This window comes from Colletes latitarsis, chromosome 4 (genome assembly GCF_051014445.1).
Source record: "Colletes latitarsis isolate SP2378_abdomen chromosome 4, iyColLati1, whole genome shotgun sequence".
In the NCBI taxonomy this organism is placed as follows: Eukaryota; Metazoa; Arthropoda; class Insecta; order Hymenoptera; family Colletidae; genus Colletes; species Colletes latitarsis.
In genome coordinates this window covers 29,518,194-29,544,729 of record NC_135137.1, presented here as the reverse complement: position 1 = coordinate 29,544,729, position 26,536 = coordinate 29,518,194, and the positions used below count along the sequence as shown (strand labels likewise).

Below are 26,536 nucleotides of genomic sequence, written 5' to 3'. Positions count from 1 at the left end.
TCCAGCGGCCGGATCGTCCCCGATTTAATTATTCGCGGGATTTTAACGATAATCCCGATTGAGCGGAACCCGGCGCGCGGGTCTTAAACGATTCGCGTCGTGGAAACTTATACGCGAGCGAGCGCGATCGTGGAATTAAATACTAAAAGGCCACCTGATCAGGAACAGCTCCGCAGGTGTCTGCTTAAGCCCCCCTGCGTGGCTTAGTTAGTATGTGTCAGGGCACCCACGACTGTTGGACACTTTAAAAACAATGAGACGACATTGGCGGACCCTCAGTGAGCGTTTTGGTGCGGATCGTTAAGCCAGCGAGCGTCCTCGTTCTCCATTTCGTCGTCGAACTTGTAGCGTTGCTCGACGACGGTCGTTTCTTTTTTCTAATTTACATTCAGAGGGGGGAAACGGCACGACTCGTGACTATTAATACGCCACCACGTGGTGCAACGAGCAGTTTCATTCTGTGTGGAAATAAAAAAAAAAAAAAGATCGAGTGTTTCGTAAGGATTGTTGTGTTTCGTAGTGAAAGTTCTTAAGCGGGTCACTGTTTCTCGGGTAACGAGCCGGCTGAAACGCGAGAACGGGCACATTTATCTATCGATACTGTTGCACGATTAATTGGCGAAACGACTTTTAATCGAGGGACGCGCGAACCAGAAAATTTCGAAGTCTTTTCGGCGATCCATCGGCCATTGTTCGAACATTGCTTTTAATTGTCTAATCGTCTATCGTTTGATTCGAATCGAAGGTTGACCAGAAGGTTGTTAGTTTGAAGTTTTTGATAAAAAGTTGAAGATGAATGTTCCATACGAGCATGGAACAGCCACGTTTTATTTTGCTCGATGAATATTGAGACGCGCAGAGGCGTTATAAGAGAATCCTTTTGGGTGTTACGTGACAATTGTCGCGCGTATATAGTCCAGAATCCGAGATGATGGAAAAGAAGAGACGAAGCCTTCTACGGGAGGCCAAGGACGAGATCGAGCTGGATAAAATGAACAAACAGAAACAGGGCAAGGTAAAATCCATCCTCGATTTATAACGCCATAAAGTTGAGACATGGGGACTTTGTGTTCCTTAGAAAATTATTATCAGGCGATCGTGAAAAGTAAACGTTGCGTAGACAGAATATTAGTTACACTTTACGAACGTGAAAATTTTCTAACGCGAAATTTATAGATATCGAGTTAATCGAAATTTCACTTAAGAGGAATAATTTCCATTATAATTGATTCACATTGGATACATTGTCTTACACATATTTTTTTGTTCTTATTGATTTATTAAGTACCAAATTATTTTTTTTTAGAATATTCGTAGTACACATAGTCCAATTCTAATATTTCTGGGATGAGCAGGTTTAAAATTGAATAAATATTTTGTGTGTTTTATATAATCGTGACTTAAGGTATTTAATTAATAATATTATAGGAAACTTGGTCGTAGAAATAATGAAAAAGGAATAAAATTAATTCGTAGTATTCGAAAATACAATTAGATTATAAATTATTGTAATATCTCTACTTTTTGTGCAATTAAAATTATATTTGCGTACGAATATATTTTTCTTATCGTCTGCTTCTATATTTAAAAAAGAACGAAACAATTCTCGTGAAATTATTCTTCACAGCGATTACTATAATCCGTGGGCAACTTTTACTCATTTTTAGTTTCTTTTTGGTTACTTCCTCAGAGTATATTTCATGTTTTGCTTATCTATATGTTTTACTTTTATATTCTAATTCAAGTTTTCAAGGATTATTGTAACTCATTGAAATTTGTAACCAAGATTTTACGATCTAAAACTTATGTTTCTAACATTCTGAAAAATCCAAACGTGTTTGTTGTTACGAGAATGAGTTTAAAAAAGTACACCTGTTTGTTATTTTGCCGACGAAAGAATTGTGTGATGTCAGTCAAGTGGCGCAAATTCAATTGTCGTGTTTCCATGTGCAAAACAATTGATGCTACTAGTATCTGCACGTGGAAAACTTGCATACTTCGCCATATTTCATATCTGCAATTGTATCAATAATTTGCTAAAAGTATGACTATCGCGTTTCAATGTAGTATAACAAGGAGTCTCTCGATTATACTTTATTAGTTTCTGTCGAGAACTTAAGAACCTTTTTGCAGTTTTTAAAAATTGTTGTATCAAATAGGTGGGAAATAAATGTGCTACTTAAAGTATTAGAGAAAACATTAATTGTAAATTTGGATTATAAAAGAAAAGCAGTAGAATTTTTGAAAAGTGAGAGAAAACCAAGTTTCGGTTGTACAGAATCGTTTTAAAAAAGTTAAATAGCAATTGTGCATATCTGAAAAAGACGTAAGGCAGGTTGGATCCTATCGAGACAAAGTTATAGCTATTATGGATTCTGTATTAATAAAATTTCAAGAAGCTCGTGACAGAGGATCTATCATCCACGGTATAAAGACGTTGTTTGGTCAAACTTTAATATAGCAAAGTGGTGGACATTAGAACTTTAAGAAAGATGGCCACGTTACATCCTGCAGAATAGTAAAATTTTGATACTCGATCTTCTTAAGCGAATGCTGATGGCGTACGTTGAAGGGCCAAAGAATTTTTAAAAGTTGTAAAACCAGATAAAAGCTGGTTTAATGTAGAAATACTGATATTTTTGAATCATGAAAGTCAAAAAATCTCGCTTTAAAGATTGCTTTTAACAATACTTACCAAATTCTTGAGTAAACAGTTAATAGACATAGTCCAGCAGAATTGTAATAACTCGTACCAGAGTATAAACAAATACAGATTTTTGAACACGTTGACTGCCATGCCAGTTTTTGAAAATAGAGAAATATAATTGAAAAATAGAAATATTCGATAGTTCAATGGTGTATGTTATTTTATAGCATTTATACAATTTTACAAGTATTAAGTAAATCCTAAAGTAAACGATTTTGCAACACATTGTAAGTTTGAAATGACGGTCACCTGTGACCACCATGGCGGTCAATGTGTTAATGGTCCTACAAGAAAGGTTGGTTTTATACAATCTTTAAATAGGTTTGGTTTCCTCTAATTATTTTGTATTGTATAATAATGGTATAAATTTACATTAACGTAACAATATATTCAAATATGCCTGTGAGTAATGATATATCGAAACGATTTGATAAATTTACCAATCCAGTCGAATATTGCTATTTTATAACACGAAATGAAATTTCACCGTGCAATATTTGTGGTAAAATGACGTTTACACGCTATTTAGTGTTTACACTTCGAAAATTATCAATATCGTGATCGTTGGGTATAATAACATAACGCAAATTTTTCCATTTATTCTTTAAATTCGTAGTCTACTTTAAATAATGACAGTAAAAATATTTATATCTTTAAGAATACACAGAATCATATAGGGTGTTCGGCCAACCCTGGGAAAAATTTTAATGGAAGATTTTAGACGCCAAAATAAGACGAAAATTAAGAATATCAATTTCTTGACTGAGGCTTCATTAAAAAATTAAATTAAAAAATTTCAAATCATTTTGAAAAAATTATTTTTGGTTGCGGGGCTCAATTACCATAATTTTTGGTTAATATACATACCCCCGAAATCCTACGCACTTACGAGGAAAAAATTCTTTACCAAAAATACAATGTCTGACCATGAATGATGATTCCCCTGAAATCCGGTAAAATTAAAAAGTTTCAAATCGTTTCAAAAAAATTATTTTCGGTTGCGGGGGTCAGTTACAATAATTTTTGGTGAATAGACTTACCCCCGAAATCCTACCCACTTTCTAGAAAAAAATTCAATACAGTCAGAACTTTAAACGTTAATAACTTTTTAACGAAGCCTCCATCAACAAATTAGTATTTTTCATTTTCGTCTTATTTTGGTCTCTAGAATCTCCCATTAAAATTTTTCCGAGGAATAGCCAAAGACTCTGTATAAAACACATTATACATGATAAAATTAAATAAAACAAATTTCAATATTGCTCATATATTGATCATTTTTTTTTTATTTTTATCTTGTTCACAGGTATGGAGTAAACACTATTATAATAATTTATAATTTATAATTCACTTTACTGTATCTTCAGATATTAAGGGTTTATTCAAAGGTTTGATTATTTGAAAACTTTGTGGACAATTTATTTTGTTACGATTCTCATGATTCGTCTGTAAATAATAATACAACTAGTGTCGTTTGTACGTTTCATCGAGATAAAGAGGTCGTCGGAGAAAAAGTTACGGTGTAGCTCACCGACAGAACTTAACCAGCAAAGAGATGGACGTAGTTTCTTCCTGTTTTATTTTTTGTAGCTAATTTATTTTATCACGTAGAGAGAAACCCTCGAGGGAACAGCTCGTGTTTAGCTTCGCGAAAAACCTTCCGTCGTAGGAAGACAAATAATCATTGGAAAACTATTTGCAGCGTAAACGTATTTACAGAAAGTACGTGTACGCGACTACAAATAATTTACTTTCGATTAGGTTACGCTTTCTTTCCGTTATTCCGCCGCAAGTAAGAATTGGAGGCGATAAATGTGAAAAATTATTGTCATTTGTTGATTAACTTTTTAGTCAATCGAGCCAGTCTCTTATTCATCAATCATTTCCATATTGATTTCGTACAAACGGTTTTAATTGTTTATCAATCGTTCCCAGGTGTACGTAATATGATTAATAATTAAAATGTAAGAACATAATATAATGTATCTATAATAATTAAAGTCGAAATACTGTTTTACTCGTTGCAGAGTGATTTACATGAAATAGAACTTTTTCAGTGAATGGGTGAAAATGTGTCTATGAAATTAATATAGAAGCAGTCAAATTAATTAAAAGCTTCTTTTCAGTGTTTATAAACCTACGAGTTATTTAAATTATTGTCGTTATCAGTGTTAAATAAAATTTAGTAAGCACACATAGTGTTTCGTGTATTATAAAGATACACATATAGATAACGTTTGTATTTCTGTGCTTAAGATCGTTTGAAGGTCATTTTGTGACATATAGGTCATTGAATTTACCTTGAATGCTGTGTATATAAAAAATATATTACACTCGAAGTCTTAATATTTCTAAGAATTGAATTTAAAAACTATGATACTTTGATTCGTAATATTTTTTAATTTTAACCTTTGAAATCTCTTTTAACAGTTTGTCCTGATAATGGAACATTCTGCAAACATAATAAAATGTTATCGTTGGTAGATTTACATCTTTCTACACGTGTGTCTTAAGAAACGTGACTCATCAACTGCAAACAAAAGTACGAAATCAAGGTGGATGGTACATATTTGTAACGCAATTAAAAAAAAAATAGTTTTGCGTGACCTTGTTCTTGATCATCTTTAGAAATACGACAGTATCAATTTTTAGTATTAATTTCTTTTTTATACTTCAGTTTATTAACTTTTATACGAAACAATTCTTCGCCAAATTATTGGAAGTGTTTGAAAAATTGTAACGACTTTTACACTCTGTATATTTTAGTGAAAAATATGAAAGTACATTATTTGTTATACAAAACAACTTCTTATGGGAACCAAAAAATGTATGGATGTTTAAAAAAATACAGTTACTACAAAATAAGTGTTAATTGAACTAAATAAAATTCTTGTTTGATCGAATAAAAATAGTATATATAAAAAATTAGAAAAAGGCTTTTTCTTTAACATGATCTTAGATAGTTTGCACACAATGTTGAGCATGTTTTTACGCAGTTACCAATATAAAAAAAGCACCAATAAAAGCAACTCGATATCAATGTTCTTCGTTAACCCGTTTGTTTATTTGGTTTTCCCCATTTCGTTCTTTCTTCCTTATTTTCAACCAGTTGGATACGGTTCACGAAGTTACGAAAAAAGCAAAGGTGAATTAATTATTGCGGTGAGACAATAGTTTCAGTGTGTATTTGTGTGTCTTAATTAAATACTTCTTCTCCTTCGACCTTTTATGTACCTTTTCCTAATTCCGTCTGCCCAACGATCGAGCATATTTCGTAAGAAGACGCAACAACGATTTAACGTGGTCGTGAAAACTGGGAATCCAACATCCTGGAAACAAACGATTAGAACAATAGAAACGGGAGTCTCGTGCTTGCGTAATTTTTACAATCGTTACGACAATTAAAGTGAAAAGCAAAGTGTATTTTCATATGCTAGTAGCAGATCCATGTAAAAACTAGAGAACTTGCAAACGAGGAAAAAGATTTGGAGAAAATTATTGATTTTCGAACAAAATTTCTGTTGGAAGATTTCACTTTCGTCGTATTTTTATTTTGAAATTAATTAAGGTGTTTTGCATTCAAGATGTGGGAATGAATATGGAATAACTTCCTACGTAAAGTTCCATAAAAAATGTTTTTCGATGTGAATGATTGAACATCAACTTTTTAATTTAAAAAAGTACGTTTTTGTGCAAATTTCATTAAATGAATACGATCGAGTAAAACTTAGCTAGTCTGCCTGTTTATTACTCATCGTCTCTTCTCGCGTCAGTGTTTGTAAATATTAATATCGTACATTGGCACGATATTACACCTTCGTCGATCTTATTATCATTTAACTCAGGTAATACTGCATCATGGTCAGTGTTTGCAGACATGATTTCAAGTAGAAATGATGAGTAATAGGCAGACGATTCAGTCACGTCAGTGAGTTCGCTCAAAGGAAAATTATCCATAGAGTACGATAATTAAAAGCAGAAATTGTCGAGATGTCAAGTTAATTATTTTATTTTACATGAATCCAAAGGGAAACATAGAAACCTAAGAAGGTTACAGTTTTTTAGTTTCTGCACTATAATAATATTTTGTTAAATAATTTTTATTAAAAAAGTAAACTCATATAAAACTTTCTACAATAAATCTGATATACAGCGTTTAAAATTCTCTACAAATTTTCAGGAAACGTTTCTTTATTTCGTTTAGTCCAATACTGAAAAGGGTTGTGCATCGTTATTCTGTACGAACAATAGAAGGTTTGAATAATAGAACGCTCGGATGGTTCAACGTTCCAATAACCATGGTTCGTGCAACAGAACAGTTTGTGCAGTTTGTAATTCTGAGGAAGTCTTATATTTTTATGTTTTTAGCGAATATCCTCTCTTTTACCATTGCTTGGTTAGACTGTTCACGTGCATGCCATTTAATTAAATCCATTCTTGTCTCTTTCAGTTAATGGTGGGTATTCTACTAATGAAAGGCTAGCAATTACCCACGGTAAAATTCTCCGTAATAACGGTGTACATTTGTCCGCGTACGAATATGCGTAATCGATGGTCCGAGTAACGTGTGTTTTGAACGAAAATTATTTATCGCCTCGTTATCGCGTATTGATCATTATTGGCACGTGTTACTAAAGTCGAGATCCCGTCGATCACCTGGCATAACTGTTTCCAACACGGTAGCTTGAGTAAATCAAAAAATGCCCATCTATAGTGATTATCATTACTGCAGTATTTGCTTCGACAATTCACTATACTTTCTTTTAACTACATCATATCACAATTAATGGCGCGTGTAATGAAACCTCGCGTTAAATTGATTTCCATCAATCGTCGTGCGAACGAACAATGCTGGTGATAAATGTGCGAACGACAATGAAAGATTCCTATGGTTTTCGTTCGTTCCTAATAAATCGAACGTTCTGGCCCACAATGGTTTCCCAGTGGACGAAAAATTGTTTCCTTTGTAAATTACTTGTGGATTTATTAATCATGCTGATTTCTAAGTCTAGTTCTCGTTTTAGTCTGTGCAGGTTCTATCGATACAAATGAGATTACAGTGACTCTGATGCATGGACGAAATGAACGAGCAAAAGTGGCTTGTATGATGTTTCATTGCTTTATACATAATTTAGATCGTGAAAAACTCCAAATATGCGTGAGAAAGAAAGAAATACCTTATTATTGCGTTATGTGTTCGACATCTTTATTAAATACTCGTTTAAGACTGATTTGTCTATTCAAGATTTCTCATTGTTATACAAGCTTTTTTATTAGTGTTTTATTTTTATCTAGGATTAGTTGCTATGTTTTTTCTTTAATAATGAAATTACAAGAAGAAGCATAGAAATATAATTCACTCTAAAAATAGAATATACGCACATACTTCAATAATATCAATAACGTAAACGATAATTCTTTTCACGAGATTTTAAAAATTCATCATGAATACCCTCATCGTCCAAATCTATTTCATTTCTGAAAATAATCAAAGGTTGCTAAAGCAACGATACTATCACCGTACAAATCATTATTTGCTTATTCATTTTGTCAGTATAAGCTTCGTGTCTGTAATATTACAGAATCGATAGTAACAGTACACGCAAATTAATGTCGGATTAAATTATGTTTCGCGAAAGCAATTTAAATTACAAGTTTATCTCCGAACAACACCATATCGGCGATTAACGTTTTTTACGTTTTATTTGTGGTGCACGAGTGTCTATAATTGCGTAACACTTTATGTTGGACGCCGGGGAAATTGATACCACGAAGGAAAATAGAATCTATTTCAGGCTGATAAATTGCTGGGGTATTTTCGTTGATCGAAGGGACGAAATTTGTTGTTACAGTTGGCTGCTATCGCCTTGAACTTCGGCGTGCTGGTCACAGCGGTGTACGAGGGTATTTATGCTCGACGAGGCGGTGACCCGACGAAAATTAGGGTTGTGGCTGATCCTCGTGCGGCCACCATAAATAATCCTGGCTACCGGGAACATCAACCCACGAACGGTGAGTTCATCGAACACTTGACTTTTCTTCTTTCCCTCAAAACGCGAAAATTTGGCGCTAATAAATATTTACAGTATTATTTCGAAACCATCGTATTCGTAACGTCACCTGTAATCCTTATTTTTCGAATCTATTTTTGGTTAAATAAATTCAACGAGCTTCGAGATTTCCAAGTTAAATGACTAATAGAAAGTAAGTTATGCGAATTCTCTTAAAATTGGATTTCAAGACTAGACGGTCTGCAGTATTACATTTCATGTTATTGGCTTATGTCAAGACTTTTCTATGTATATTACGATAATTCTCACGATTAGGAAAACCTTTACGACTTGCAGTTTCAAATTCCTTTATAACATTTAATTTCTGGACGTTTGAAGAATATCTCAAAAATCTCTCGATAGGAGTCATCGATCTTTAATTCAATCGTAAAATTTGGTCGTTGAAATTAATATTAAAGTAAAATCCACGACGATCGTTCGTTTTGAATTATTTCGTAGATTATTTTTAGAAATTTAGGCAATTACCTAGCATGGAACACGTGAGTGGAATTAATTTAATTATTGAATCGCTGCGTTTCTAAAATTGATTTAAACGAATATCGGGAAAGATATTTTTGAACTTTACAGACTAAAAAAGGAAAAAAGTGCATTTTTTTAACAACTATTAATAACTATCGAGTTTCGTGATTTAGGTATTTCCAATATTGAGTTCCACATCGTGGAATGCATCGATATCCGAGACGTTAATTAAAATTGTAAGTAACAGGTGTTACGTTCTGAAATTCGTATCGATACGAAATAGATTTCTCCTATTTTCAAATCGTCCTATTTAATGCATAGTTCAATAATCACGATGTTCGTTTCGATTCGCCGCCATTTAATTTCAATCTGGATACTCGTCGAGTGCGAAATTAGTTAAATTGGGACAGAAGTTCCGTGGTCTGATGCTACAGGGATTACAGTATCAAATGTAGTTTTCCGCTCCTCTATTTGTCTTCTTAATTCGTATTTCAAACTTTGTTTAAACGCAATGTCACGGAACACGAAACTTGGTACACGTACCACGATAAAATCTGATTAAGGAGGAACAAAGTTTGGATAACATTCGCTGCAAATTAATGGACGATGAAAAACTTGTTTAAATTTCGACCGATAGTGTGCTCCTTGGAAACGAAAACGACGGTTTAATATGCACGGCACAAGTGGTTTCTATTATTTCTTGCGTTTAAATTACTTGTTTCTTTGCATACTTTGTACTTTTGGTTTATATAAATATTTCTCTGTTTTATTAAAACCGTTCAATCCCTTCTCATTAATAAATTTTCAGTAATTCCTATTGATCAACCAACAGGTCAAGGCTATTTTCAAAATTATCATAGACTATTACTTTTTTGAATATTCTTACATTTTTTGTTACACATTGTCTTACTTTCGATTTCTATAATTCTTATATTCGTGTAATTTGTTTTTAGACAACACGTATGATTTTTATGAAGACGTTCGAAGGAACAAAATTAAATTATTTTTAAAAATAATAAATTTTGACTACAAATTCCCTCTCTAACGATTTGAATTACTATTAATTATTTAGTACCCAAAAATTGTATATTTGTGGTTTTACTATCGTTTAATTTACGAAAAGTTGTATTTATTTCGTCATTGTTTGATGATTCGATCGTTTAAGTAGATTGCCTTTACAAATATTTTTAGTACGAGAGAGGGGAAGGATATATTTATTTGGTATAAAGAGAAAGCTGTTAGCTTTTAGCGTGAAAGGAAAGAACTTCCCTCATCGGAATGTCATTTATGCGACTAACGAGGGAAACATATCCATTTAGCTACTAATAATGGCTTCGGGTCGGAGAACCACGTTAAATAGGTTACATTGAAGGTTACACACCATACAGTATCACAGTAGAAATAGTTTGGAGAAATTATTTCATCTGTAAAATAACTATTGAATTCTACAGACTTGGAGCTTTCGATAAAATTAATTTCAATTAATAATATTTGCACACAAGCTGTAAATCGTAAAATACCCATGATTTTGTATCTTAATAATTGTTATTTTCATTATATAAATCACGTTTAGAATTTTCAAGTTTTAGATTATATTTCATTCACAAATCACATAATAATTTTGTTGCAATTCATGATACTAAATTCGTCAAATTATTAAATAGTTAATTACTTAACCATGTAAATTTTAAAAGAAATATCTTTGAAATAACCTCGAGTTTGCGTCTTTTCTCCCACAATTTAAGGTGCAATTCTCAAAGTCCTTTTCAATATATTCCCAAAGGTAGCATCGATCCAACGTTGTCCTTTAAATATACATATAGATACATTATATTACTTAAGACACGTAAATGAAGCAATACATCTTGTACATTTGTATAAGTTACAGAAATTAAATTTTCAAGTATAAATCCTTTGGAAGAACTTGAGACTTGGAAATGGGCGTCGTTAAAGTATCTTAAATCGATTTCCACCAACTTTCTGAATATTTAACTTTCGGGAAGGGTTCGCCCTTCGAATGAATTTGAAATGACGATAGGACGAGACGCCCTTCAAGTTTCTTTCCATGGGAGAAGGCTACGTGGCTGGAAGTCGAGAGACCTTCGCCTGGCAGCTGATGGAAACTCAATATGCCAGAGAAATGTCTTCGGATGTGAGCGTGATGGGAGTCAAGGTGAAGGGAGAACATAGAGAAGATATACAGGGGGGACAAGAGAAATGGAGTGACGAGAGCTTTGCGAGAGGAAAGAATAAATAGAGCAAAGTGGAACGGTAAAGGGCAGAGTCGAGTAAATTACGACACGCTAAATAAAGGGAACAGGGCAATACAAATAACAGTAGCCGTTAAAGCAACAGGTAAACAGAACACGCGATAAATATACCGAAGAAACACCTAAAAGTATGCTGGAAAAAGGCGCGATAAAAAAGAAACCGTAGCAACAGAGAATTATGAAGGACGTAAATGGAATGAATACCAAAGACTTTCGAAAGTAAAACAGTAGAATACAAAAGTAATATTAACAAAATTGCAAGATTGTTTGTTGCAAAGTATAGCTACATTACATTAAGAAGTCTTTGGCAATGTTAAATTAGAGTTCTGTTTTACTGTGTTTCTCTAAAATATTTCTGTAGCTTTTATAATCCATTATCTACAATTTTGAAGCCTGATTGAATGCTATCGTTAATTAACTGTGATTTTAAAACAGTACTATGGCCTAAAGACAGTCAATATATAACAGTTAAAAATTTGTGAATATTTTATTTCTCTCGAAAAGGTCAATTTCCTTTAATCCATATTATTGTTCGTAGAATTAACAAAATTGACCAGCATTTTCGCCTCGCTCTTTAATTGCAATTTCAACAAAAGAACATCTCAGTATGTGAAATTATAAAATAAACGTACCATGAATGAAACACGCGACTGATTGGCAAAAAGTAAAACTTTAAAGAATGACAAATGGAGGAAAGAAGAGATTCGAGTGACAGTAAATATTAGAGCTAAGAAACAGGAAACGATGCGAGCGGATGAAATGGAGGAGGATTTCAAAGGGAGGAGCGTGAAACAAAGAGCATAGTAGACTAGAAATCTAGCGAATAAAACCCGAAGGAAGTGTTCTTCTTCTTCTCTTCCGCAAACCCTTCGCGTTTCGAATGACGAACCTGCGTGCGGACGAGCTGTGTTTCTTCGCGACACGCGGCCAATTAAAACAGTGATTCTCAACCTGGTGGCCATATACGACCCCCAACGATGTATTTCTTGGGGATGAAAAATGTAAAAGAATATTGAATAGACCACGAGAAATATTACCAGAATATTATAATAATATTATACAGTAGGTGTTTACCTACAGATTCAATCTTTACTAATTAAAACAAATTTCGAGAATTTTTTTCATAGATAAAACCTCTAATAATATTTTAGTTATACGATAAAATAAGATAATGCTGCTGACAATCTTTCAGTCTTTACTAATTAAAACAAATTTCGAGAATTACTTCAATAGATGCCATACCTCTAATAATATTTTAAAAATTGCTTCTAATAATATTTTACAGTTATAATGATTTGGGATTCGTAATCTCTTTTTTGCAATATAACCTGTATTAAATAAACTGTATACATTCGTTCGTACACACTGTTTGATGTTTGTCAAGTATAATTTATTCCCAGATTGAACGAGAAATCTATATAGGGGGTTAAATTTCACATTCTCTATTTTACCACAATACTTTATTTTTTTCAGAAAAAAAAACTCGTAACGAAAGTAACGATCGTAAGATCAATAACATAACATGAAAAGAGCGTTTAAAATGTTCCATTATGTGCAATTAAAATACACAAAACACAAGATGTAGAAAAATCTTGCATTTTTTCAAAAAGAAAAATTAAAGAAACAAACGATACAATAAAATACTGCTGCTGTCGCAACAGACATTTGTTTAAAATGTTGATGGTGGAGAAAGAAATTTATTGAAGAAATAGCTTCCCTTAAGCTTTAACGTGTTAAAATTTCAATTTGAATTTGCAATGGATTACAATCGGTTATTCTTTGGATTCTTTGTTCGTTGAGTTCAAAAGTGTTGGAACATTTTCATAGGTAATTGTAAATAATACTCAGAAGGGCGCAACGAATGGAGAAAGGTTGGGAAACTCTGAATTAAACGATGTCTCGACGAATTTCCACACAGGTGCACTTGAATATTACTGCCGCGTACGCAGTTGCATCGCGTGCAACGTGACGCACGTGTGCATTGAGGTGCAACGTGCACGATTTTCCGCGAGCCTTCCGTGCTTGCATTTTCATGAGAAACAATTTTTATCTCCTTTTAACGATTCGTCGCCACTTTCCAATTCCGTTACGTTTTGGTCATTTGTTTCGAGGCTAGAAAATTCTGCTACCCTAAAGACACTTATGTTTATTTCCCAATCTCGCGTGATCTGTTTGTCAAACTTTTCGATTACTTTCGTTAAGAATTCAAACATAAATATTAACTTTTGATCTGAAACGATTGGGCACGATTTTCTGCCTAATTTTTAGTTATTGTTAGAGGATTTATGCCATAGAAAAAATGTAACAAAAAAGGATAAATAATGTGACAACCACTGCATTGAAATTAAAAGTTAAAGAATCTTAAGATTGAATTGTAGACACTGAAATTTTTAAAATAAATAATGTATTTTGAATAGTGATAATCAATGGTAAAATTAATAATATTGAATTATTCATGTTCCAGTTTGAAGGGTTGAAACAATTCGATCGATATCGTTAATTTTCTTAAATAATTGTATAAGCTATTAAATTAAAAAATAGAAAAAGGTTTGTATCGTTTCTTAAATAAGATTTAATTGTTTTAAAAAAATTCGTTCAACTCTAAATAAATCGTATTGATAGATACCGTGTAATTTTAATATATTGTTGATTGTGTAACAAATAACTTAGATCAATGACCGTGGTTGTTATCGTAACTTTTTAGTATTTGTTCGTGTCAGTCTGAATTTCATACGTTTTAAACTGCTATGAAATTCGGAGCACTGTTTGTTACACTACTGAAAAATGATCCTAGTGTCTGCACGGTAATGAGAAATTCCGAGATTAATTGTTGATATCATCTCGTCGTTCCCACGCGTAGTTATTATTACGCCCTAATTAGAATATTTCCCTCCAACACGAAACGAGTAATTGAATATTTTGAGTAATGAAAATATTCTGGAAATTAAAATATCATGAAATATTCAGCTTCGTGTTTCTAGATAACGTACGCTTTGACAACTTTAAAATTACTGTTCTTCGTCGTAGAAAATCCTCTTTTTAATTTTGTTTATATATATTCTGCCGAAAGAAAATATTACTTAGAAGTATTGACGTCGAAAGTAATTTGATAGTAAATTTTTATTAAAACCTGACTGAATCTTTTTAAAATTATCCTTTTAATTTGCAAATTAATTTTTAAATTTATCCAAGAATTTTTTTGAATATCGTCCAATGTAACAGCACCTCCATTAGCTATTAATTGTAAGTTTTTTAATTCTGGATAATATTAAAAAATAATATTTATAAAATTATATTCTTTATACAAAACTTCGATTCGTAATTTGAAATGTGTTGGTCCGCATTTAAATGAATATATAGACTAGTAATAATCGATAAATAGTGTTGTACACTATCAATGAGTATCATTATATATAATTATTAAAATTTATTTATATAATGTATTATTTGAATTCAATAGTACTCGTTGAACATTATATAATTTGAGACGCGTAAAGAATGTTATTTATACCGAAAGAAAAAAAATTCAGAACCTGTGGACGTTAAATACATACATGTTTGCGAGCCAACAATGAACGAACATCAGTCAGTATCAATGACAACCGTCGCGAATGCATTACCGGTGCTTGTTTTTCGTTTATCGTAGACTCGACATCGTTTATCGTACACATCCATCAAGTTTTTGTTAGTTTTACTGAACCGTGGCGGAAAATCCAGTCGCGTGGTCTGAAACCTGTTGGCATCTCCATCAGGAAATAGTTTCAAAACTTGTTCCTACGATATCGCGGAATGAAAGATTGCACAAGGCACTATCGTTGTTCTCGTCACTTCCGTGCTACGGGATATTGAAAAAAAATATTTCGAATTACTTTAACGTATGTTTAAGACTTTTTACCACCGTAAATTTTGACGAGTAATTATAGAAACGAAACACGAACGAAGAAAAATAATAGTATTGCGTATAAACAGGTTTCTGTTTACGACAGAATTAACTTTATTAAGGTTACCGTAACTGATCAGATATTGAATATTTTTGGGTGGAAAAAATTGTGGATGTTCTTTGAATATAGAGCATGATATATGTGTTCAAATTTGGTTCAAAAATAATTTACATTTTCCATCAAAAAATTCCAAAGAACATCGATGTTCTGATAGATAAAAGTTACGACAGTGGAGTGACAGCTTTTCTGATTTTCAAGCTTTGGATAATTTCAGATTAAAAAATCATAAGAATTTTCTTTGTTTTCATAGCAATCGTTCAGAAGTAATTTGTTACACATCGAAGGACTATATCTCCTGGATTTTTAATTTAAAAAAAATATTGATACAGATATCTTTGTTGATTTCCGAGAAAAGAGATTGTTTTTATTTGGACCACGTGGTGTATAGTGTATATTTTCGTTTCTAAAATTTCTCTCGCCTAAGATTGTATATTTAATTTTGAATCGCATGTGCTGAATTTTCTTTTATAAAAATATTTAAAGAAATATATTGTTTTGATCCTGTTTAAAATTGTACATTTCATTTTGAATCTTGAGTGGTGAATTTGCTTTCATAAAAACATTTAAAGAAATATATTGTTTTGATCTTATTTAAAGTTATATATTTAATTTTAAATCGTAGGTGCTGAATCTTCTTTTATAAAAATATTTAAAGAAATATATTTTCGTGGTCCTGTTTAAAATTGTATATTCAATTTTCTCTCGTAGGTGTCGAATTTTCTTTTATAAAAATATTTAATGACGTTAAAAAGAGGGACGAATATTCTCGTTGCAATCATCGTCCATTACGTCGTTGCATGTCTAACGTATTTGCATATTTGATTTAATAAATCACTAATTTGTTCGTTAAGTGTATCAGAGTTTATTATTTCATATCCTGACCTCAACAAATGAAATATATCCTCATGATTCTGTTTAAAATTGTATATTCAATTTTTTCTCGTAGGTGTCGAATTTTCTTTCATAAAAATATTTAATGACGTTAAAAAGAGGGACGAATATTCTCGTCGCAATCGTCGTCCATTACGTCGTTGCATATCTAACGTATCCGCATAACTGATTTGATAAATCTTTAATTTGTTCGTTAAGTGTATCACAATTTATTATTTCTTATCCTGACCTCATCAACAAATGAAATATATCATCATGATTCTGTTTAAAATGTATATTCAATTTTATTTGTTCGTTAAGTGTATCACAGTTTATTATTTCATATCCTGATCTCATTAACAAATGAAATATATCTTCATGATTCTGTTTAAAATTGTGCATTTAATGTCGAATCCTAGATACTAAATTTGTTTTATAAAAATCCTTAAAGAAATATATTTTCACAATTCCGTTTCAGGCGGGACCATCTCGATGACCGACGCCAGCGGCAAGCCTTACGTCGGCGGTGCCGGAAACGGCTCGATGGCCTCGGTGGCGACTTCCGGAAGCGTGGGCAGCACGGCGTCTCCGCTTCGTAGCTCCCTGAAGAAGCCCAAGCCTCTCGGCATTCACAATCCCGGTTTCTCGGCGCACAGCCCGACGCTTTCCAGGAACGGGTCGCAGAAGAAGGTGCGAATCCAGACGCACTCCACCGAGGTCTAGGAATCTCGGGGCCACACCGAGACGAATCTTCCTGCGAATCGCGGAAGCGAGTCGCGGTCGACGTCCTCGTGGGACATCGTCGAACAAGCGTTTCGCTTCGAAACGAGACATTCGACTGGACGAAGCAACGTCGACCCGTTCTTCGATCGCGAAAACGAACGATGTTTTCACTAAAACTTCGGGAACACCCGATAATCGCAAAGCTCGAACAGGTGTTTGACGACGATTACTCTTAATTGTCGAGATTTTCGGGATACAGTAATCACACGCTCGAATACTTTGTTTTTTAGATGTTTTTTAATTATCTATGGAAACAGTATGCATGAAATTGTATGTTACGTTTGGGTATTTATTTCTTTTGTTTCGATTATTTTTTAAACGAGTCGCGAAAGAATCAAATGGTGAACGAGTCGGTGCCAATTATGATTCCATTATTCAAAATGCAATCGAGTTTTGTATTGATATGAAGAAACCAAACTTTATTTTAATTGCAATTAAAAATAGTCGAGTTTGGACTCGTTCTCATCGAGAAAAGCTCTATTATTCGATTAGTAATACTTTTGCGACGATACGATGATAAATATAAAAAATTTCAATTTTTATTCTCGAGTGACAAATAACAGTGGCGAGGCAGGAGTCGAATGAAACTAAACTTTCATAAATAAAAGTTAATTCGTAAACTTTTAAAATATTTCTTTTATATTAAATTTGTACATTTTGATTCTTCTAGAACAGTTCTGGAGGAACTAATTCTTAGCAAATACTTTAAAGTAAGACACAATAATATGAATTATTCTTTTCGAGTAGCATTATTTAAGGAATTGATAAATATAGGTGAGTAAGCAAATCGTGATTTATATATAATTGTTTCACCGTACTCTTTAAGAGGAAAACTGTTATTATATGTGCAGAGTTCAGAGTTTACTTTTAGAATTAATATATTTTCCAAATTACTTTCATCAATATTTGTCTCAAGGTCTACTAAATGTTCCATATTTTATATCTCTAATCAATCCAGTATTCTAATATATTAACTCTTTAGATCGTACGTTTCAATTTCAATTTCACCTTCGTTTTCTTCATCAGACCAACCACTAAAGCCATCAATGTCACTTAGATATTTACTAAGATTGGTTGTAAATTCTGTAAACTATTATTACTACTGTGTGATACTTATTCAGATGTAATCTTCGACTCTCAAGGCACAATAATTGTTACTATTCAACTAGAACTTCTTCATAACTATTCTCTTAGAACAGAAAAGTTAACTAAAAGGCTAATTAAACGTTTTAACAGTCTCATTCGACTCCTGTGGACATCTTCGTCGCTTCTAAGCGAGCGTTTACTGTATCTCGCGAAATCGCGACGCACGAAGTGTTCAATACCCGACAGCCACCTCTCGCAAGTGATTCATCTCGAGATTACAACGACCCCACGATAACGATTCTCGACGATTAAGTTTTTTATTTTCTAACGAAGTACAGTTTCACGAGGACACTAGGAAGTTTTCCAATAAAACACTCTGTCGTTGGGTGATTATTCGAGAACTTCCTTCACGAGGTCCTCAAGTTCGCGAAAGGTCCAAGGATCCCGGATGACCTTGGATCGAAAACTTCGTGATCGAGCCCGACGCGAACAGTCGCGTGGGAGGACGTTCAAGAGGACGTAGGAAATGAGCCCTCTTGAAACTGATCGAGCATCCGGTTGGAAAAGGGCGGAGTAGCTCCGACTAAGATTTCCAATGCAATGGCGTCGTGACGTCTTCGGGAACCGTGTAACCTTCGTTCCGAGGCGTCGCGTTTGACGTACGGGCGGTATTTATAGGAGAATGTGATAATACTGATTTAAAGGGGGCCGTAAAACTTTCGGTCCGCCGACGCGAAATTTCGTCATCGATAGTCGCTCGGTTGGCGACTGTTATCTGCTTCGGACTTCGCTAACTTTTCGTAATCGAGACACCGAAATAGAATCTGGGATATTTTCTCTCGACTGCTCCGAAAACATTATTAAAATGAATTTGACAAAAATAGAGCCGTATAAATTACACGATAAATTATATTGAATCGTTTAACGTTATTAATGTAAAAAATTGTACAAAATTCTTCTATCGTGTAGTGAAAGTACAAGGTACGATTGATTTTGTGGCACGAAAGATAAATAAATGTGCAAAGATATGTTGAGAATACGGAAAAAAAGCTCTTAAGGAACTAGGTTTTGACCGTACTTTCGAGCACAAACAATTCAGATTTGGTGATCAGAATTTTTGATAGTATCACTGTCGCATATTTTGCGACTGAAAAGGTGGATTTTTATCGCATTGTAAATACTATGCTAAGGTTATTTGTATAGAATTTTCACCAGTGATTGTAAAATTTTCTAATTAAGAAATTGCTGTATATGTGGGATCTTGCCAATCTTCAAATTTTTAATTCTTCAAATGCTTCGTTAATTACTTATATAAATGGATAGAGATTCTTTGTGTCTTTTGATGAAAACTATTACCCAGTCTTCTATTTAGACATTCAAAAAAATATTTATTTACTGTTACTAAAATTTATATGAACGTTAAGGTAATAAGACTATTGAACTATATTTTTTTCTACAGTATATTACAAATAAAAATTCAAATTTTGGTTAATGAAACTGGACATGTACATTTTTAGATTATTCCTGATTCTTGACTAAAAAAAAAATGTTTTCGAAGCTTATAATAGAGTTGTTTGTCGCCTTAGAACCATACCATATTGCACAAGTGTTTAGATATTATTAGAAATTTGAAGGTGCCGGTGTCCTACTTGCAAAACCCCTCGTAACTTAAATAAATATTTTTTCTGTTTATTAAAAATTACAATATACAGAATAGTAATTTCATATTTACGTTGTCAGACGAGAAACTGAATCAATCAATATACAGTCAATTTTCTCGAGAGAGACCTTCTGAATTTTCGAGTCGATGTTGCACCAGAAATCACTGCCTCCTACGAATTCGGTCGTGCCCTGTATTTATTAAATATATTTTGTACCAAACTTGTGTACTTTCAGTCGTTTGAGCAGTGCAATTCAGAAGAGAGAGATTATTGAAAATGATCAAGTGTCTCGAAAAGGGACGAAAGGTGGCCGAGTTTCGAAGCAAACGGCGCTGTTGGATCAGGATCGTCGAGGATCGAAAAGAAATCAGCCAGTCGTGTTCGGTGAGATTACAGTTTAAGTTTCCAAGTGGTTCTAGCAGCGAGCACGAACGAATTTAACTCTTCGCGGTCCATCAATTTTACACGACGAATCGCCAGGTTCGACTTATTTCACAGCGATTCCACGCTGGCGAACGTATCGAAGTATATACAGGGTGACCATAGTGTTCGTATCTATTTATCGAGATAAGACTGGAGCTAGATCAGTACAGAAAACGTGATGCAAGATTATTTACAGTAATTCACGTAAGTTTTTAAGACTTAATCTTCGTCCCACTGGCGTAGAAACTATAAAATTTGATGCAGAAAAATCTGAGGAGATTAAATTTGGTGATTTAATTAGTCAAATTATGAAACTTCTTTTTAAAATTCATTCCATATACATCGATATTAAATTAATCGAAGAATGTTTGACAAACATTACGAAATGTATGCATCTACTAATGATTCGTAAAAGCAAAATGAAATGTAATATTTCTCTATTTCTTGGTTGAAAAAATTCAGCAGCTATTTTGTCCTTTATTTTTACGTATGGTATCAATGTTCGTGAATTTCTGCGAACATTTGAGCAATCAGTATAATGGTTATCCATTTCTATGTTCCTGCCAGTTTTGTGAACCTATCATTCTACTCTACGACAGAATTCGTTGAATAATATTTTACGTGGACCATCTGATCGCGAAATGGAATAGATTTCCATATTTGTTGTGTAGGTTCTAGTGTCGATCGATGAGAAATTTTTAAACCGTATTTAACAGGTTTTTTTTAGCACACGCGTAGTCAAATCAATCGCCAAGTGTTGTACGAATCGTGTCGAAAAAACGTGATGAAAATTAAAAAAAAAAAAATATTTGTTTTAGATGTTTGGGATGAATATTTATGTTGACTTTTGCGTGGAATTTGAACGACTACCTATCTAAATATTATGTTGCACATTGAAAGAGTAATGAAATTGTTTGAGTCGAATCTGTTAAGTCTGGGACATTCGTTGAAGAGTTAATATCGCTTGGTTCGCAGCTGGAAAGACGTAATATTAAGTCTATTACGTTGTTGAACGATCGAACGCAGGAAAAATGAAAGTGGATTATTGTTAACTATCTGTTTTAAGCGCGAGATCGCGAGAATGATCGAATGCGTGGAATTAAGCACGCGGACGACGATGTTTTTATTATTGGAATCGACAATTGTCGGCGTGTATGGTTGAAACTGTTCGACGAACGTTTTATTGTTGAAATTTTGAATATTCTATGTTTCTATTTCGAGCATGTAATCAGCATTCTTGTATCAGATATTTAATTTAGGAGCGAATCTGAAGCATTTGTTGTAGAAATATGGAATATCAAATCAAATTCCATAAGATTGGGAAAAGGATTCTTACGAAAATTCATTCACTCGATTTAACAGAATTTCTGGTATAATATTTGTTCGCATTTATTGAAAATATTCTCTAATGGCAATAGATCGTATTATTTGATAAATTGTTAAATAAATTCTGACTATAATCGACGAAATTAAGTTTGAATTTTCGTGAAAACTTTGTTTCTGATCTTATGCTTGCGAAATCATAACGTCGTTCGAAATATTGTTGCTGAACAGTAAGAGACATGAAATAATACGATTTTATCATTTTTTTAACGAAGGATTATCTTATGGAAAATATTTCTTACCTTTTCAAGGTTATTTCAGAGTTATTTAAAATTTTTTAGAGGAACATTCAGTATTGAAATAAATTAAAACTAGGTTCAGAATCTGTAGTTTCAAATTTCATACACGTTACAAAGAATATGTACAGGTCTTGCAAACACATTAAAATATATATTCATTGCTTAAAACTGACCGTCATCAGGTCTAAAAAATAATATCTATAATTACATGAACGCAAGAATATTTTTAATAATATAAAAAATAAAATCTCTTCAATAAATACGAGCGTGAATAGTTACTGCTAATTTTATTTCAGTCATATAATATTTGCAAATAATATACAAAACTATAGGCACGTTAAATATAATTTGTTTAAATTACTATTCCGCGACCTTGTATTGTTTGCAGATCGAATAGAAAAGTGTCCTTAAAATAACTTTGAATAATAAAACAATTTTTCTATCCATTAATATAAATTCTATAATAAATTATCTCGTTTCTATTACCTTTCAGCAACTGTATGTAATTTAACATTTATCTTAAAAGAGTCCTTGCATTACACATATTTCGTGTTTAGTAAATATCCGTACTGAATCGAGTATTTGGCGAATGATTCTGTCTTATCAAGACTGAAAATGGAAGACCAAGGATGATAGTTCATCCACTCGCGAGTAAAAGCAAACATAAAAATTCGCAATTGTTGCATTCCTGTAATTGTTAGGTTGCTGCAGAAGTTCGAACGAAAGGCTGGAATCAAAATTTTAAGATGAAAATATAAAATTGTTCAATATTAAACCGTTTACCGTGTCTTACTCCTCTATAACACGATACAAAAAGTTATAAAATATAGCTACACCGTTTCAACGAAGTCTAACTTTAATTAGAATTTCCCGCAAATTAAAATCTATCACGTTGCACGAGTGTTATATGAGGATGTATTATACAGAGTGTTCGGCTACCCCTGGGAAAAATTTTAATGGAAGATTCTAGAGACTAAAATAAGACGAAAATCAAGAATATCAATTTCTTGACTAGGGCCTCGTTAAGAAGTTATTAAAAAATTTCAAATCATTCTGAAAAAATTATTTTTGGTTGCGGGGCTCAATTATAATCATTTTTGGTGAATACACATACCTCTGGAATCCTAACCATTTTCGAGAAAAAAATTCGAGTATGTATTGAAATTTTTAGACGAAATAAAGAAATTTCAAATCATGTTAAAAAAATTATATTTAGTTGCAGAGGTTTATTACAAGCATTTTTGGTGAATAGACATACCCCCAAAATCCTAACCATTTTCGAGAAAAAAATTCCTCACCGAAAATATAATTTCTGGCCAGAAATGTTTGTCTGAATTTTCATGCAAATCTTCAAAATGTCATAACTTTTGAACGGATTGGACGATTTTAATGTTTAAAAAAGCAAACTACGCGTATTTTAGTGTAGAATATGTAGAAATTCTAAAAATATTGAAAAAGTTGCTCCTTGACCTCGTAAAGTTACGAAAACCCCATAAAATGGGGTCCAATTTTTAAACAACCATAACCCCTACACTAGTGAATGTATTCCGATGAAACTTTTTTCTAAAGTAGAGCCCATAAGTACCTACAAAAAAGTATTAGACAACTTTGCTGTAGGGCGTCAAACTAAATTATTAAAAATCAAAAACTAATTTTTAAGAACAATTGACATGGGGTAGGTGTCTAAATTTTTTGGCGAGAAAAAAAAATTTCAAATCGTTCTAGAAAAATTATTTTCGTTTGCAGGGGTTAATTACAATCATTTTTGGTGAATAGACATACCCCCGAAATCCTATCCACTTTCTAGAAAAAAATTCGAGAATGTGTGACATTTTTCGACAAAATTAAAAAATTTCAAATCGTTCTGGAAAAATTATTTTCGTTTGCAGGGTTTAATTACAATCATTTTTGGTGAATAGACATACCCCCGAAATCCTATCCACTTTCTAGAAAAAAAATTCAATAGGGGCGGAACTTTAAACGTTAATAACTTTTTAACGAAGCCTCCATCAACAAATTAATATTCTTGATTTTCGTCTTATTTTGGCCTCTAGAATCTCCCATTAAAATTTTCCCCAGTATCGGACAAATATTTATATCGTGATATTTGAAATTATGGTTCGACGCTCGGTAATTTTACGAAAAATGAATTCCTTTAGTGGATTTAGCAAACTTTAACAAAAACACAGATTTTTACTTAGGAATGAAAATCGTGACAAATATTATATTCAAGATATTGAACTCTTATCAGAATTTCTGCAGCAGCCTAACGCATTGTCGGGCGTTTACGATGTAAATCGCTGAATACGTGATATAATTTTTTCTCTCGTGTTTCCTTCTAATTGTTTTTAATCTAATCTTTCTTCTCTCTGTATACATGTTCGACGTACATATTAGAATTAACTGACCGTTTCCTCGTACGGGGATACGAATTATAAATAAAATACTTATTGCGTCGCATCCGTCCAGCCCTGCATAGGCAGCTAGCCGTTAAACGGTGAAAGTTATATATATATATATGTATACAAATATAAATATATAAATATATTTATATTTTTTAGCGATTGTTTTAATATAATATATATAAATATGCGAAAGAAATCTATATATTATATATAAATATAAATATGTATATGTATGTTGCGTGTACGCGAGACATTTTCGCTCGTGTAATTGGTCTCGAAGGAAACGATGCTTCGTTTTTGATCGTTAGAAATTATTTTTTTATCGTTACTGTTGCGTGGTGTCGCGACACCTCCTTTCAAACGGAGTGTCCTTTCTCGATTCCCTTTTTCCCCCCGCAAAAGCTCTTTGCAATTCTCCTATCAAGAGTCAGACTCTCTTTTCTTGTTTCTTCGTACGAATCGCGTACGAAAATTTGTTGACGCGTATATTTATTTAAAAACGAGTAACTTCAACGTGGACGATGGGGAAAGTGATCTGAAAATTATCTCTTTCCACGCCTCTCCCTTTCGTTAACTAAATCGATTCGTGTCTCATCGTTTTTAATTGTGGTATCACCGTACTTTCTTCGTGAAAAGCGTTTCCTCGCGGATGTAATTCGCAAACGAAGCCCGACGATACCGTTCGTTAATTTTAATCATCGCCGCGAAACGAATCACACGAGCCGCGTGAGTGTCTTTTGGGGCGAAGGCTGTGCGCGATCGCTTCGACATCCGTCCATGAATCGATTGAAATCATTCTGGGAATGAATCGTTGGACTTGAAAAAAGTAAATTTATTCAGTTAATAATTGTTTTAAATAAACATCGATTCGAAATTGTTCGAAGAACGTCCAATTTCAGCAGTATTAACCGCAAATGCGAGCAGCGCGTTGCATTTATTTAATTTTAAAGCCGAATCGATGAATGGTGTTTCACGACCAGCGAAAGGAACGCGAGTTGGAACGATACAGTGAATAAAAAATGTACGAAACGAAAAACGAAAGTTGGGAGTTGTATAGAGAAAAATCGATGTACGTTCAACGTTCATTGACGGATTCTTGTAAAGAGATTGCGCGACCGTGGCCTTGCCATTCGTAGCTGTAATAACGACAGAAGAAGTTCGAGGTGTTCGGATCGCACGTCCGCACGTGCAGACTTTAACTTATCTTCACGGAACTATCGAATTCGTGTTTCACCTTTTGCACCTATTTGCTACTCGGATCAAGCGAACTCGTTTCGCTTCGCGACGTTTGTTGCGTTTTGATGAATTTTGTAACGACCAGTACGACGAGGACTGTATCGATAATAAAGGAGTTTCTATAATTTACGATTGCACGTCAGTTTCTTTCATCAATTCATCAATTTTTTTGTAAACTTTCCCTTTCAGGTATTAACACTAGAACCACCGACGAACAGTGTGCAAGAACGTCCGAAACACGAACAAAATGAAGCGAAATGGCATTTTTCAAAGTAACGAATATTGTTTATACGAGTCGCTACATCATTAGTTAATAGTTCATGATACAAGGAATCTTAAAAATTAAGGAGAAAAGTACAAACTTGTTGAATCATAGTTTTATGTCAACATTTCGTGATTCAAATGATTTAAAAGGTAATGAGAATTTATTGAGTTTGTCTTTAATGCGTACACTAGTCTATCATAAAGTAGCATGTACTTTTGAATTTTCCTGCAGGCCTCTGCTGACCAGTGATGACCACTCCTGATACTTCTCACAACGTATAACGATTACTACTGACTTCTACCAGTCTCCGCTGGCGACTGCTGACCGCTGTTGGCCGCTCCTGATACTTCTGACAACGTATAACAATTACTATTTGCCTCTGCTTGCCTCTGCATGCCTCTTCTGGCCTCTGCTGACCACCGCTTATATTTCTGACAACGTATAACGATTACTACTGACTTCTGCCAGCCTCTGTTAGTTGTTGCTGATCTCTGACAGCGTGTGCTTGTCTCTGCTGAACTTTCCTGGCCTCTGCCGAACGCTATTGGCCACTGCAGGTATTTCTGATAATATATAACGATTAACACTTGCTACTGTTTGACCCTACAAGTCTCTGCTTGCCTTTGCAGGTCTCTGCTTGCCTGTGCATGCCTTTGCTGACCCCTGCTGAACACTGC

General features: G+C 33.4%; 1 protein-coding gene across 1 annotated transcript in view; it reads left to right on the top strand.

Annotated features, from left to right (window-relative positions):
* The window catches only part of LOC143340838 (uncharacterized), a 98,613-nt gene extending 72,890 nt beyond the window's left edge, over positions 1 to 25,723 (top strand). Inside the window, exons 5-6 of the mRNA XM_076763182.1 lie at positions 8,560 to 8,719; positions 16,857 to 25,723. Coding sequence (XP_076619297.1) covers positions 8,560 to 8,719; positions 16,857 to 17,101 — 405 coding nt within the window. The 3' untranslated portion in view covers positions 17,102 to 25,723. The remainder of the gene's footprint in view (positions 1 to 8,559; positions 8,720 to 16,856) is intronic.
* The last annotated feature ends 813 nt before the right edge of the window (positions 25,724 to 26,536 follow it).